The 16,754-nt window shown below is 39.6% G+C and overlaps 1 protein-coding gene across 1 annotated transcript in view; it reads right to left on the reverse strand.

Moving 5' to 3' along the window:
• MEGF9 (multiple EGF like domains 9) overlaps nt 1-16,754 on the reverse strand; it is an 80,553-nt gene that overhangs the window by 5,636 nt on the left and 58,163 nt on the right. The window contains exons 3-5 of the mRNA XM_061426683.1: nt 13,644-13,783; nt 1,564-1,707; nt 801-1,070 (exon numbers count right to left, since the gene is read on the reverse strand). Coding sequence (XP_061282667.1) covers nt 801-1,070; nt 1,564-1,707; nt 13,644-13,783 — 554 coding nt within the window. The remainder of the gene's footprint in view (nt 1-800; nt 1,071-1,563; nt 1,708-13,643; nt 13,784-16,754) is intronic.

Genomic DNA, 16,754 nt, shown 5'->3' on the forward strand with positions numbered 1-16,754 from the left:
TCCAGTGGGAAAGAAAATTGAGTGGCAGGTTCTCTGGACTAGGGATAGGGTTCAATCTGAGCGTTTGAGCCTTGATCACAGCAGAATAAGGATATCAAGAAAATGGTACAAGACTAAGTCTTGCCAAAGGGCAACTGTATCAGCCCAGGATTCGGCTTCTGTCAGAATATCAAAGAACAGTTTATAGAAGAGCATGGTCTGATCTCTATGACCTAAGTAAGTCTGAATATCCCCAACTCATCCCGAATTTCTAATCATTAATTTTTATCTGAATCCTTACTGAACTTCCCTGTAAGAAACATTTTGCCACATGAGTAACTTTTTTCTTTCAAAAATGAAGGAATATTTTTACTATTTCCTCCATCAGGTGGGAAAACTTAGGCTCAAAGTTAGGACAGAAGCTGGAATAAATTCTTATTTCTCAGCTAACTTCTAGTCAAGTTGTAGGTTTCTACTTAAAAAGATCTTTGATGATCCCTGGAAGTGATGAGAATACAGGAAGCAAAAGATAAAAGAAACGACAGGACTTTAAATTATTAAAATAAAAACAGATGAAGAGAAGATGTGAGAACACCGCAATGACTTCATCATGGTCCTCAAACTTCTGGAGTTGACTCTGGAGTCTCAGCAGAGCAGCAGGAATAGAAGGGAATCTCTTTGGGCAAATCTCTATCGAAATCTATTTCCCAAAAAAACTTCCCTGGTGGGACTGGAAGGTTTTACGAAGCTAAAAGTAGTTGTCCTGACATTTTCCTTGCTAGGTTAAGATATTAACTGTACACCCTTAGGCGAAGTTTTACCTTTCGTGATGCAGTTTCCCTCGAGGTCTCGATCGTAACCGTCCAGGCAGTTTTCACACCAAAAGCCGGTGGTGTTGTGGAGGCAGCTGATGCACTCCCCGCTCTCGGGCTCACAAACCCTTGGAGTCTTAACTGGGTCCACGTGGCCGTGGCACTGGCACTCCACACAGATGCTGTCAGAATTATAGTAGCCGTGGTTACAGTCATTGCAGTTCTGGCCTGTGTAACCATCTTTACACTGGACACATTCAGGTTCCGATTCACCCAACTCTAAAGAGCAAGAACACCAACACGGTTTAGTACAATTTCAAGTTGCTTCAAAATGCAAAACTACTACTAACCCCTCCCCCGCCCCCCCCACACATACAAAAAAACATTTTCCAGCCTCCGCCTATTATCTCCTCTCAAACTTAAGAAACACATGGAATCCAAAGTAACAATTTACACTTTATTTATTAATTGTCCAGAAAACCTAAAGAGAACAAAAGAAGCATGCTCATCTAAAGAATCTGAGTAATTGAGATGGAGAGGCACTCGTAATTCTTTTATTTCTTCCTCTTTAATCGCGTAAGACAGGATAAAATACAGCTTTAACAACAACACTCTCATCCCTCCTTTGTGTCTCATTTCACAAATGCATTTACTGCAAAGCTTTACTATTTTTATAACTCCCTTTCACCTACAGCATCTAGAGCTTTCTACCTGCTGATCACTGACTCACTGATTTTTCCTCTAAAAATGAGTATTTAGAGAAAGGCCTTACTTATGATACAACTGCCTGTAGATGTCACTGCTGAACAAGGGCAGCGAAGACATTCTTTCGAGCCATCAGGACTCTGATAAAATCCTTCTGTGCATTCTTCACAGTGATCCCCTTCACTGTTATCCTGGCAATTGAAACAAGCACCTAAAAGAAGCAAATCATTTTAAGACGTTAAAGATTTACTGCAAAAGCACGGTAACTTTAAATAAATTATAGGTACCTACAAACCAAAAAAACCTTAAGCGGAAACCAGAAAAAGTCACCCAACACAGGTCGCAGAGTTCAGTTTCTCTCCCATCTTACTCCTACACTGAACAGGCCTACAGCTCCGGTCCCTACTAGCCTGTAAACGCTTTAGGAAGGGGCTGGGTACATGACTAGAGTTGTAATAAGCCCTTGTTGATTGATTGACTACATACCGAAAGCAGGCCAACAATTTGCAAAGAAAAAAAAAAACAACCTAAAGATCTATTAAAAGAAGAATAGATAAACTGTGTTATTTCCTTGGTTGGGATTCTGTAGCTAAATAAGGAAACTAGGCCTATATGTATGAATACACATAAATCCTACAAATATTGCATGGAAAAAAGCAAACTGCAGAATAATACATAAAAAAGGAGTGCTTAATTATTTTGTACAAATTAATTGATTTTTAAAATTTGGGGGGGAAATTTTGTACAAATTAATTGATTTAAAAAATTATCATATGTGAAATAGATCGTCAGTCCAGGTTCTATGCATGAGACAGGGTGCTCAGGGCCGGTGCACTGGGATGACCCTGAGGGATGGGATGGGGAGGGAGGGTCAGGATGGGGAACACATGTACACCCGTGGCGGATTCATGTCAATGTATGGCAAAACCACTATAATACTGTAAAGTAATTAGCCTCCAATTAAAATAAATTTAAACAAATAATAAAATAAAAATGTATAAAATAACCTAAGTCCAAAATTAACCAATAACTTTACCCCCCACAGGAAGAACCTCAGAGCATATGAAGTATAATCACTCCTCCCTTGACCTAAATATATGAAAATAGTATATATTAATTCTATCTTTATTTCTCACAATTCCTTCTTATGCCTTGAGTTTTCTTAGTTGCATTTATCTAAAATATCTATATTACCCTCATTTAAAAGAGTGATTTATGCTTTGTAATTAATTCTATGTTCAGAGATTTTTCCTCTCAACTCAATAAACATTTATTCCTCTGCAAAAAAAATTAAAAAATAAAAATTTTTTTGGCAAATTGCAAGGAACGTGGGATCTTCGCTCCCCAACCCGGGGTCAGATCTGCATCTCCCGCACTGGGAGCACCGAGTCTGGAGTTTCAACCACTGCACTGCCAGGGAAGGCCCCTGATCGACTGACTGAAGTAAAAATTTAAAAGCCATACTAAACAATACTAAGCAAATGGATACATAATACCCTAGGCAGAGGGATACATTCAAATGCAATAAAAACTAACCATAGACTGAGAGGGTATAGGCAAGTTTTATGCTTTGTTTATCTCTGTAGAGGGAGGGAAGAAAATGAAAGTAGGGAAGAAAACAAAGAGAAGGACTCCAACTCTATTTGGAAATTTTCTATTAAGCAAAATACCAAAATGTTAATAGTTCTCTAGGTGTGGGTACATCAGTATTTGTCATATTATGCTCCATATGGCTTTATATTTTAAAATTTAAAATAAAAATGAAAACAATAATGAAATGAAAAGGAAGGAGCCAAGCAAAGTTCTGTGTGTCTTAATAATACCCTTTGGTCCCCTATTAGGAAGGACATTCGATGGGCACTGAAGGAGCATAATGTCTACAAACGGAACGAAACTATATAGTATAATTTACATTCAAAGAGACACTCAGAACTACTATCACAGAAATGAGTAAAATCTATGTAGAAATCTAGGAAGACAATAAAAAGTTTACACGCTAAGCTAACTACAGTTCAATGCTAAAACCATCATAAATAATTTTATTTGATTCCTCTTCCTTACTAGTGAAATATTTACAAAAAAGAAGAGACAGAATGAGATTGTGTAATAAAATCTGACAACTGGGTAAAAGATCTGACAACTGGAATAAGATTTGAAAAACTAAAAGAATGATTAATATACATACAATTATTAACATACATGTCAACTCTCAACTCTTAAGCAATTACAGCAAAGTTCTTTGAAACTTCATGAACTTATCTAGAAAGACATTTAAAAATTTTTTATATGAACACTTAACCCTTAAATCACATTTGCATGTAAATATCACTTTTAATCATATAACTTTTAAGGTCTGATACTGCGAATGATATATTTCATATATACAACAAGTAGTATATCCTCATATAGTGACGAACACTTCAGGTACTGATTTCTTCCCAGATCCTATTATATCCTGATCCCTCTTTAGCTATGTATCTTCGTGATGATAAAAATAGCTGAAAAATACATACTAGGAAACTGTACATTCTTGTTGTAAAAATAAAATAATGTTAAAAGTCAAAGTGTTCTGCAGGCTGGAAAATACAAAACTTGCTTTATGTATAAAATCTGTCTACCTGCTCTCCCCATATTAAAAATGTTCAATGGAAATAATTACATATATATAATATTTTGCTCCTATAATGTTATGGACCTACATGCTTATTATTTTGGGACTTTCTACTATTCTAGAAAAGACCACAAACATCTGTCTCTCTGCTTATCACAATACAGTTCCACTCTCCTAAACCATTTATTTTAGAGCATTTTACATTTTCTCCAGAAAAATTTTTAATTTTGATTTGTTTTATGCCATAAGCTGCAATGAGAAGTCAATACGAAAAAAATAACTCTACGTGGTGAGTATGTTATCTTAAAAGTAAGGATGAAAACAAGTATAACAACAGAATTCACAGGTTTTTGAAAACTCATCACTCTATGTTATTTAAAAATCACACGCACCTGGAACACAGCTAGAGAATAAGCAAGATTAATACGGACAGACCAGACATGAATACACCAGAATGCTCACTACAGGAGTGGGGGCGACTTGTCAGGTAAGTGTTTTCCCCTTTAACTTTCAAAGTGTTTCTACTATGCACTTATCACTATTATTTTTACTATCTTAAATTCTTCTGATTATAAAATTAATACATTGTAAAGTATATCACATGCATACTGTAAAACATTTCAAGAACTGAGTTCAATTCAGTCACTCAGTTGTTTCTTCTCTTTGCAACCCCATGGACTACAGGACGCCAGGCCTCCCTGTCCATCAGCAACTCCCAGAGCTTGCTCAAACTCAAGTACATCAAGTCGGTGATGCTATCCAACCATCTCATCCTCTGTCGCCCCCTTTTCCTCCTGACTTCAATCTTTCCCAAAATCAGGGTCTTTTCCAGTGAGTCAGTTCTTCACATCAGGTGTCCAAAGTATTGGAGTTTCAGCTTCCCCATCAGTCCTTCCAGTGAATATTCAGGATTGATTTCCTTTAGGATGGACTGGTTGGATCTCCTTGCAGTCCAAGGGACTCTCAAGAGTCTTCTCCAACACCACAGTTCAAAAGCATCAATTCTTCGGCGCTCAGCTTTCTTTATGGTCCAACTCTCACATCCATACACGACCACTGGGAAAACCATAGCCTTGACTAGACGGACCTTTGTTGGCAAAGTAATGTCTCTGCTTTTTAGTACGCTATCTAGGTTGGTCATAGCTTTTCTTCCAAGGAGCAAGCATCTTTTAATTTCATGGCTGCAATCACCATCTGCAGTGATTCTGGAGCCCAAGAAAATAAAGTGTCTCACTGTTTCCATTGTTTCCCCCTCTATTTGCCATGAAGCAATGGGACCAGATGCCGTGATCTAGGTTTTTTGAATGCTGAGTTTTAGGCCAGCTTTTTCACTCTCCTCTTTCACTTTCATCAAAGCTCTTTAGTTCCTCTTCACTTTCTGTCATAAGGGTGGTGTCATCTGCATATCTGAGGTTACTGGTATTTCTCCTGGCAATTTTGATTCCAGCTTGTGCTTCATCCAGCCTGGCATTTTCATGATGTGCTCTGCATATGTTAAATAAGCAGCCTTGATGTACAGCCTTTCCCAATTTGGAACCAGTCTGTTGTTCCATGTCCGGTTCTAACTGTTACTTCTTGACCTGCATACAGATTTCTCAGGAGACAGGTAAGGTGGTCTGGTATTCCCATCTCTTGAAGAATTTTCCCATCTCTTGAAGATGTTTGTTGTGATCCACACAGTCAAAGACTTTAGCATGCAACTTAAAAAACATTTCATGTACAAAATTAAAGACTGATTTTTTATAATAAAAATAAAAATAACTTTAAAATCCATTTACAGTAGGAACTAATAATATGAATCTGCTTTTCTACCAGCTTACAAATCCTCTTTGGGAGGCAACATAGCATAAGAAAAATGATGTGTGTTTATCATTATCATGTATTTAATGTCAGATATGAGTTCTATTCTCAGCTGAACCTCTTCAACAAATAGCTTCCCTGAGTGAAACTGAAAGTTGCTCTGTCGTGTCCAACTCTGTGACACAATGGACTATACAGTCCATGGAATTCTCCAGGCCAGAATCCTAGAGTGGGTAGCTGTTTCCTTCTCCAGGGGATCTTCCAAACCCAGGGATCGAACCCAGGTCTTCTGCATTGCAGGCGGAATCTTTACCAGCTGAGCCACCAGGGAAGCTCAAGAATATTGGAGTGGGTAGCCTTCTCCAGGGGGTCTTCTCGACCCAGGTATTGAACCAGGGTCTCCTGCAGTGCAGGTGGATTCTTTACCAGCTGAGCTACCAGGGAAGCTTCTCTGAGTGACCTTCAGCAAATAGCTTCTCTGAGTTTCACTTTTTTAATCTGTAAAATGGAATCATAACTCCCTGCCCAATGATTTAATATATGTAAATATTTCGGAGGGTGAAAAACTGCTCCATAGGATATAGTGTTTTCTCTTTAAGCTTCAAATTCCTCATCTATAAATTAGGAAAGTTGAACCGGATGAGATCTAAATTCCTTTTAAAACCGGAAACTTGAGAATCTTTCGATCATGATAAATGATATGCTATGAGAATTAGCTGAAGTGTAACTTTGTTCGTTATGCTTTGCCTGGAACCTCCAAAATATAACAATACTGTCTTAAAATTCACATTTTCTTTGCTGAAAGATGGCCAAAGGAGCAAAAAAAAAAAAAAAAAAGGAACTAGTGTTTCCTGAAGATGATCTCATGCTCCTTGGCTAAGCATCAAAAAAGTCTGGTGGGGGTGACCAAAAAAATAACTGGTCAAAGGAAAGAATGTAGGATTCCTTTCCAACCAAACTCAGTGACAAAGCTTTGGAAACATAAATCACCACCTGTAAAAAGCCTTTTCTTTCTTTATTTCACTATCTCTAGTTCACATATAACCTGTCAGAAATGCAGCAAGTTACTTCGTTTTTTTTTTTTTTAAATGCCTAATCTTCTCTACTGAACAGAAGGCAAACTTTATCCTGTTAAACAGAAAGAAGGACAGCCTAAGGAAACAAGGCAGTGGGTAACAGAATCACCATAAGGTCTGAAAGAAAGCCAGAGGCCAAGAAAACCTAGTTATGGAAGGCAGTTTGAATTTTATTCGAAGAGGGATGGGAAGCCTTTGGCGGGTTTGAGCATGGGAATGACATGATCCGGTTTTACATTTTTAAAAGATCATTCTGGTTGTTATGTGGAGACTGGACTGTGGTAGAGAGGGGCTCAGAGGATCGGGACAAGAAAAGGGGCAGAATGATCAGATGAGAGACGGTGAAAACAGTTTCGAGAGGTGACAGTTGGTTAGACAAGGAGGATGGCAATGAAGGTCACGCTGAATGGCAGGCTGAGCAGAACTCGCTGACGGACTGGATATTTACAACGCATGCACACGTGCTGAGTCGCTTAGTCATGTTCACTGCTTTGCGATCCCATGGACTGAAGCTCTCCAGACGCCTCTGTCCATTCTCCAGGCAAGAATACTGAAGTGGGTTGCCATGCCCTCCTCTGGGGGATCTTCCTGACTCAAGAGATTGAACCCACATCTCTTATGTCTCCAGCATTGGTAAATAGGGTTTTTATCACTAGTGCCACCTGGGAAGCCCCAGATATTTACAAAAAGGAAGAGCAAATATGACTCGTGTGGTGCCAGTCACCAAATGAAGAACACGAGGGGCAAAGTAGGCTTAGCGTATAGAGTAAAATCAAGAGCTGTTTTGGATGCATCAGGCTACAGTGCCACACGGAGCGCTCAAGTGAAGATGTCAAGGGCACTGTTAGAGCTCTGAGTGTAGCAACCAAGGGAGAAATGTAAATCTGGTTATCAGAACATTTGCAGATGGCACTTAAATTCAAAGGACTGAATGAGATCATGCAGGGAAAGTATAAATGCAGAAGACAAATGTGTCAAGACAAACCTCAGACACTCCAGGGCTTATAGCTGAAAAGAAGATCTAGCAGAAGTGATCATGAAAAAAAGGGGGGAAATGGGTGATATCCTAAAGTGAAGAAGGTCACTGAGTGATGAAGGACTGGGCAAGCCCGTCAAGCTGCTGAGGTCAAAGTATTCACCATGTGACACTATGAATACACGAAGGCACCTTAAATCCTCACAGAGAAGTATACGCTATGTGAACATGGTGAAGTGAAAGTCGCTCAGTCGTGTCCGACTCTTTGCAACCCCATGCAGTCCATGGAATTCTCCAGGCCAGAATACTGGAGTGGGTAGCCTTTCCCTTCTCCAGGGGATCTTCCCAACCCAGGCATCGAACCCAGGTCTCCCATATTGCAGGAGGATTCTCTACCAGCTGAGCCACAAGGGAAGCCCATGTGAACATAAAATTTTAGCTCAAAAAATAACAGTCCACCTACCTCCATTTTAAGGGAAATATGTGTTGAAGAAAGAAAATCTATAAAAATACAGGAGAACAGAAAGAAGAAAAAAAAAATCACCGAAGAAATCTGTTATTAAGATTTTGAATACTTTTCCTTGAATCTCTCTTTTATATGGAGAAGTTTTGGGCTTTGCTTCTTAGACAGGCTAAATACAGGCACATGTAATTGTCCTGCTTCGTTCTCTCTCTCATGTTGGTGTCCAACTCTCTGGGACCCTAGGGACTGTGGCCCACCAGGCTCCTCTGTCCATGGGATTCTCCAGGCAAGAATACTGAGTGTGTTGCCATTTCCTTCTCCAGGGGATCTTTCCGACCCAGGGACTGAACCCAAGTCTCCTGAATTACAAGCAGATTCTTCACCACTGAGCCACCTGGGAAGCCTATTTATTGTTGCTTGTAATGAGCCAGGCTCTGGATAAACATACTGCACTGAATCGTCATAACATAGCATTAGGCAGTTACTGCTATAATACCAAATTCCTAAGTGAAAAGACTAAGTAATTAGTCCAAGGTAAGTCAAGATTTCATTTTCTGTGCTCTTATAGTGTACTGCCTAGATAACTTGATTTGCTTCATTTTCTGTTGTTAGAAGTAAAGTTGTCTAATTTCTTAGAATTATAACTGCCACTGTGGTGAGCATCTTTGAACATAAAGCTTTTTAGGAATTTTGAATTATTTCCTAAAAATTGATTTTGGGAAAAAGAACTACTTAATCAGGGAAGTATTTTTAAGACTTCTGATACATATTGCTTTCTAAAATATTTTTCTCAATATATTTTATCACAAAAAGGTTACTTTAAAAATCTAATTCAATCTAAAATATAAGGTGTAGGTGAGATGAGGGGTGAGGGGGGAGTAAGGCCTGTGACAACGCAGTAAGTGGCCACCAGAGGGCAATCTTGTGCACCAGGACACTGCTGGGGGGAAAGTCTTCAAAATTTGAGACAAAAGCAAAGACTGATTTTGTATTAAGCTGACAGTGTCATATGGAGTATCTATACTCTCTCATGTTAGATTCCACTTTTATCATACTTCCAAACAGATAAATCATTTATTTCTTATTACTAGCCTTTAGAAATCATAACCACGAAAAGCATTTCTTTTGCCTTAAATTATCTCCTGACCAAAAACAGGTTGGGATTTACGTGACATTTAAGAGAGCTACCCCACTGCCACGAGGAAGATCAGAAATGAGAACCCACAGTGTAGACTGCTTCCTGGTGCCACAAATGAATCAGGCAGCGACTTAAACCTACTCAACATGATGAGGCGCTTCTGTCATCCAGGACTGAAACTCATTTTCCTCTGTAAGTTCTCCCATTCATTTGGTCATTCATCCAACAAAAAGTTAGTAAATACTTACTGTGGACTAATTTCCAAGATAAATGTGTAAAATGGTGAACAAAACTGGTATGAAACTTGCAATGTAGTGAACAAACCATATATGACTCAACCACAAATAAAAGGTATTATTACAAACTGTGATATGTGCTATGAAAAAACCCATGTATATGAGAGTGTATAACTGGGGAAACTGTCATTTAGCTTGGTGCATAGACTGCTTTCTAGTGAAAGTAACATTTAGCTGAAGGCCTGAAGGAAGGACATGGTTTAATAAGGCAAAGGGGCCAGGAGTTGGGGTACAAGTATATTAGAAAGACCATTCCAGGCAGAGGAAAAATTATGTGCGAGAGACTTGGGACAGGGGAACATACCTGTGGCGGATTCATTTTGATATTTGGCAAAACTAATACAATTATGTAAAGTTTAAAAATAAAATAAAATTAAAAAAAAAAAAAAGAAATAGAAGCCAGTGTGACTGGATCACGAACAGTAAAGAAAAAGAACAGCACAAGACAGAACTGGCAAGTAGGCAGGGACTGGATCGTGTAATTGAAAAAAATAACACAGTTTCTTCTAAATCAATTTGTTTCTCCTTAGACTAGAGGATTAGAATGAAGAATAAGATTTCAACACAGTCAAGGCTATGGTTTTTCCAGTGGTCATGTATGGATGTGAGAGTTGGACTATAAAGAAAGCTGAGCGCCGAAGAATTGATGCTTTTGAACTGTGGTGTTGGAGAAGACTCTTGAGAGTCCCTTGGACTGCAAGGAGATCCAACCAGTCCATTCTAAAGGAGATCAGTCCTGGGTGTTCATTGGAGGGACTGATGTTGAAGTTGAAACTCCAATACTTTGGCCACCTGATGCAGAGAGCTGACTCATTTGAAAAGACCCTGATGCTGGGAAAGATTGAGGGCAGGAGGAGAAGAGGACAACAGAGGATGAGATGGTTGGACAGCATCACCGACTCAATGGACATGGGTTTGGGTGGACTACAGGAGTTGTTTAGGGACAGGGAGGCCTGGCGTGCTGCAGTTCATGGGGTTGCAAAGAGTCGGACACGGCTGAGCGACTGAACTGAACTGAACTGAAGACTAGAGGATTAGAATGAAGAATAAGATTTCAACACAGATTTTTTTTCCAGAGTACTTTCTGTTCAAATATTCTGCTACCTTAATCTCATAAAAACACTTGTTACTTATCGGACTAGTATGTTCTGATTTTTGTTGGGGGGCGGGGGCGGGGGGAGATTTCCAAGGAAGTATCTCTAATCCTTACATTTAGGAAAGAATAAGATTAGGAACATTTAGGAAAGATTTCTTAGAAAGGTTTAGGAAATAAGATTTAGGAAAGAATAAGAACTGAAGACCAGAGAAGTTAATTGTCTCTAGTTTTTAACAGTTTAACTAAGTTTGCCTAGATATGCTTTTCTTTGTTCCTGTACTGCCTAGGGTTTGCTGAGTTGTTTGAATCTGTGAGTTGGTCTCTTTCATTAATTTGGAAAACTCTTGGCCATTATCTTTTTAGATATTTGCTTCTGTCCCAGTATCTCTCTCCTTTCTTTCTGAGCCTTCAAGTACACTTATGTGAGACCTTCTGGTTGTATCCCACATGTCTTTTCTGCTCTGCTCTTTCCTTTGCATTTTTTCTCTCTATGCTGCAGTTTGGATATTTCAAACTGAACTGTATTTGAATCTACTAACCTTGTCTTCACTGTATACAATAGTATATAACTTTGTCTTCACAGTATATACTGTAGACTGCTATTAAGTCCATGCAATGAGGTATTAATTTCAGATGTTGTATTTTTCAATTCTAGATTGTTCTTTTGATTATTTTTTTGACTCCAAATCTCTTGAGATTTTGCCTCTTTTCACCTATTTTGTCTGTTTTCTCCTCTATTTTCTTAAAATATTAACTTTAGCTATTTTAAATTCACTTTAGGATAACTCTAATACCTGGGTCATCTGTGGATCTGCTTCCCTTGCTTTTCTCTTTATTACTGGCCACATTTTCCTACCTCAGAACTGCCCTCTGTTTTAGTTGCCAGACGCAGTGTACAAAAGAACCACAGATTACTCCTCTTCCCTCTGTTCAGTTCAGTTCAGTTCAGTCGCTCAGTCATGTCCGACTCTTTGCGACCCCATGAATTGCAGCACGCCAGGCCTCCCTGTCCATCACAAACTCCCGGAGTTCACCCAGACTCAAGTCCATCGAGTCAGTGATGCCATCCAGCCATCTCATCCTCTGGCGTCCCCTTCTCCTCCTGCCCCCAATCCCTCCCAGCATCAGAGTCTTTTCCAGTGAGTCAGCTCTTTGCATGAGGTGGCCAAAGTACTGGAGTTTCAGCTTCAGCATCATTCCCTCCAAAGAAATCCCAGGGCTGATCTCCTTCAGAATGGACTGGTTGGATCTCCTTGCAGTCCAAGGGACTCGCAAGAGTCTTCTGAAACACCACAGTTCGAAAGCATCAATTCTTCGGCTCTCAGCCTTCTTCACAGTCCAACTCTCACATCCATACATGACCACAGGAAAAACCATAGCCTTGACTAGACGAACCTTTGTTGGCAAAGTAATGCCTCTGCTTTTCAATACGCTATCTAGGTTGGCAATAACTTTCCTTCCAAGGAGTAAGCGTCTTTTAATTTCATGGCTGCAATCACTATCTGCAGTGATTTTGGAGCCCCCAAAAATAAAGTCTGACACTGTTTCCACTGTTTCCCCATCTATTTACCTCTGTTAGGCAGATGTAGTGAGAGGGTCACCCCAATTCAGTCAGAAGTTGAGACAGGTTGAGGATAAACGGCAATTTTAGTATGAGGCAGTTCACCTATGGCTCATCACTACTTCTTGGTCACAGCCTTCTAAGGCTTTTGATTGAGAACCCAGCAGGTGTCTCCTCAGCCATGAAAGACTGCAATAGATCTAGAATGTGAATAATGGATGTGAGCCTAAATCCCACAGAATCTACCTTTTGAATCTGGCAATGTCTTCAGACAGATGGCCATATGTTGTTGCAGGCCCTTTCTTTCTAAAAAGATTTTGTCTCCTAAGCACCATAAGACTGAGAAATGTCTTTCTACCTTTTGGGCCAGCCTTCCATCTCCTGCACAGTCATTTAACGTCCTGTGGGAAAACTGGCCTTGTGTTTAGGGCTCCTCTAGTTTCCAATTCGGAGAAGGCGATGGCACCCCACCCCAGTACTCTTGCCTGGAAAATCCCATGGACGGAGGAGCCTGGTGGGCTGCAGTCCATGGGGTGGTGAAGAGGCGGACACAACTGAGCGACTTCACTTTCAATTTTCACTTTCATGCATTGGAGAAGGAAATGGCAACCCACTCCAGTGTTCTTGCCTGGAGAATCCCAGGGACAGGGGAGCCTGGTGGGCTGCCATCTATGGGGTCACACAGAGTCGGACACGACTGAAGCGACTTAGCAGCAGCAGCAACAGTTTCCAATTCATAATGGAAGCCCCAAATAACTGCCAAAAGTTCTTCTTGTATCTTTCCTCAAGAAGAATCCTTTTACTTGGACCAAGCCCACTCCTTAGTCTGTGCCCAGAATCGGCAAATGTCCCTTGGAAGGAAAGTGGCTGGTGAGCATCAGCTTACTTAGGAAGAGTTCTACCCTTTCTGGAATTTTAGTTCATATAGTTTTCATTGCTTCCATGGATTGCCAACCAATATGATTTTTGAAATTTATATGAAGAAGTTTGGCTTGCTATGACCTATTACATCCTACGTAGAAGAGAAAGATCCTTACAAACTCTTTGGGAAGAATTAACTCAGAGAAGAAGTTCTTCAAAATGAAAAGAACAATGGACTAATTACATAAAAAGGTAAGGAAAGTGTGTACCTGTGAGGGCATCACAACTGGCAGACCGATTATTGCACTGGCAGGGCAAGCAGCCGTTCTCATTAAAGTCGTAATATCCATCTTGGCATCTATCACATGAAGAACCGGTGACACCCACTTTGCACTGACATTTCCCAGAGCTGCAGATAAAAGCAAAGACAATGAACAAAATAAATCAGTTTGAAGGTTTTGTTGCCTAACATCTCATCATAGATGATCTTAATGCAGAAATAGTGTCAGCTAGATTCTAGTTGCTATACATACTGAGTGATTTTTATTTTGAATTATAAGTTGAGCAACTTCATGACTATTAATTCAATTAGCATGCTAATAACACTAATCATTTCTGACAATTTAATCCTCTGTACTTGGATAGTTTAGAATAAATGATAAAGGAACCATGGAGAGTTCAAGTGCCTGGTCCTCCAACATCTTTGTTTACGCACAGCACTGGGTACAGCGCCGGCACTGCTGCTGCACCTCGTACCCAGATCATCCACAGCTGCCCGGCACCCAAACTGCCCGGTCTGAAGCGGAGAAGAAAACCACCCAGGTCTCACTCAGTCTAGCTTTTGGTTGAAAAATATAAAAACAAGGATTCTAATGAATGTGCTAGAAACTCAATATGATTTTCTACTTTAGGCCAGTGCTGTATTAACACAATTCTGGCAATTAACCGGAATTCCCAACTAAGTGAATATGACTGTAATGAGGACCTCTATTCATTTCTGTATTAAACCCAAATAAACATGCTTGATTGTCAACTCCAAAAAAAGGACTAAAAATCTAAAGTAAGAAAACTATTTAGTGTCCCGTTTCTTCTTATTAACCTGTTTTCTTTTCTTAGATGTGCATTACATCAGTGATATCATCTCTTTCCAATCAGCGAAACTAAAACTTTTGTTTCACTTTTCAACTCTTCTCTCTCGACTCCATGCTATTCCAGTCACTCATGCAAATTCAATATACCACCAGTTTTGGTCAGATTTTCTTCCAAATTATCTCTTGTTATTTATTCTATAGTCATCTCTCTTACAATATCTTTCCTCTTCTTCAACTCTTAAAAATTCTCCTATGTTCAGGTTCATCTTTTCCCATGACTTCTCCCTGAGTGGTCAGCAGAGATCTTTTGGCCTCCTGACAGAACATTCTCTATACTGTACACTTTATTCCTAATTATGGATTTTGCTACATTCTTTCATATATGTAACTCTAGTTAGACTGCTAAAGGCCTAAAGCAAAGGCCATATCATGCAGCCTTTTTTCAAGTTATCTTCAAGATGTAGAGTCGAACATAACTGGGCAATGAACACTTTCAAGCCAAGCATGAGCAGAGGAATAGTGTGCTATAACAGTCTTCATCATACTTGTTACTTGGTAAGTTTGCAGAGTTCAGGGACACCATCCTAGCCATCTTGCTGTCTTCAGAGTCTAGTATAGTACCTTGCTTGTTGCAGACCATTAATATATGCTTGATAAATAAATGCTCAATACACAAACTGAGTTTTAGAGTTAAGCACTGGGAGGGAAAAAGAAAAATGAAAGGCTGCACTAATGACCAGGACTCTCAAAACAGCTAAAGTACTTTTCCCTTTTTTCCAACAGTGTGACTCTTCTATACACGCTCATTCTGGACATCAAATTTTTAGAATTCAATCAGTAGAGTTCCGGCACCAGTCATATTGGACGGGAGCCAATATAATGTAGAACTGCATCTCAATATAATTATTTTAGAGACTCAGCTCCTAATAATGAGCCCCTAGTACTCTTGCCTGGAAAATCCCATGGACGGAGGAGCCTGGTGGGCTGCAGTCCATGGGGTCGCTAAGAGCAGACACGACTGAGCGACTTCACTTTCACTTTTCACTTTCATGCATTGGAGAAGGAAATGGCAACCCACTCCAGTGTTCTTGCCTGGAAAATCCCAGGGACTGGGGGAGCCTGGCGGGCTGCCGTCTATGGGGTCGCACAGAGTCGGACACGACTGAAGCGACTTAGCAGCAGCAGCAGCATGGGGATGTTCATTCTACTTCAGGAGCCTAAGCTAAAATTGTTAATACTTACACAGCTCTTACACATATCAGTTAAAGTAATCCCCTACTGCTTCCCATACTCCTATTTCTGTAATAAAAATAGAAGTTCTAAATTTGAGCATTATTGGAACTTTGGGTCAAAATTTGCAGAATGGGACTAAAGTAACTTTCAGCTGTGTGGATTCTACTTGTAGTATACAAACCTAAGATTTTCTTTTTTTTTTAATTCAGATGTGCCTCTCTGTTTATCAGCATGCCCTGGGCTAAATAACGAGGCTTTTGTCTTCTATCCTAAAAAAAACTATTTTGAGCAGTTATAGTTGAAATTCACTTCTCTCTCCCACTTAACTCATGGTTCTTTGCAATATCCCAGGGTGTGCCAAAAAGGAGCAGAAAAATAGTTCTACATGGTATATTTTTAGGGCTTTACTCAAAGCCAGTCAAGAAAGGAAAGAAACCCATGCTTATGTAAATAATAAATACTTAACATATCTTAAAGCCTTATATCCTGAGAAGTTACCTATCAAACTCTGTATTTCTACCTTAAAGCTGCTTAATATATTGGGTTATGCAATTTCTTGACTAACAAATTTACAGAAAATGTAAAACGGAAACATCTGAAAGAAGTGGTGATGATGATAAAAACAGTAAGTAATCATTTATTTGGGGCCTATGTCAATAAATACATATTCTTTCTAATCTTCAAAGGAACTCTACAAGGTGGCAGTCATAACCCTCATTTTACTACTGAGGGAATTCAAAGGGTTAAAGTTACTGTCCACACCTAATAAAGGCAGGTTTATTTATACGAAGGCAGACTTTCCCACTATGCTACCTACCCTCCCTCAGTTTAACTCTAAATTTGTATAATAAATTTGCCTGCCAAATAATCTGATATCCACTTGGGTATCAAGCTTTATTCTGTAGATTCCAAGCACCACAATTCACCATTTATTTAGGTTCTTGACCTCAGTGAGCTGTTTCTGCCTTGCCCAGAATAAACCCAGTCTCTCTTCTCATTGCCAGTAAGTTTCAGATCTCCCTTAAATCTGAGAGTTTTTTCTGCTTGAAGACACTG

The sequence above is a fragment of the Bos javanicus genome, chromosome 8, assembly GCF_032452875.1.
Source record: "Bos javanicus breed banteng chromosome 8, ARS-OSU_banteng_1.0, whole genome shotgun sequence".
Lineage (NCBI taxonomy): Eukaryota > Metazoa > Chordata > Mammalia > Artiodactyla > Bovidae > Bos > Bos javanicus.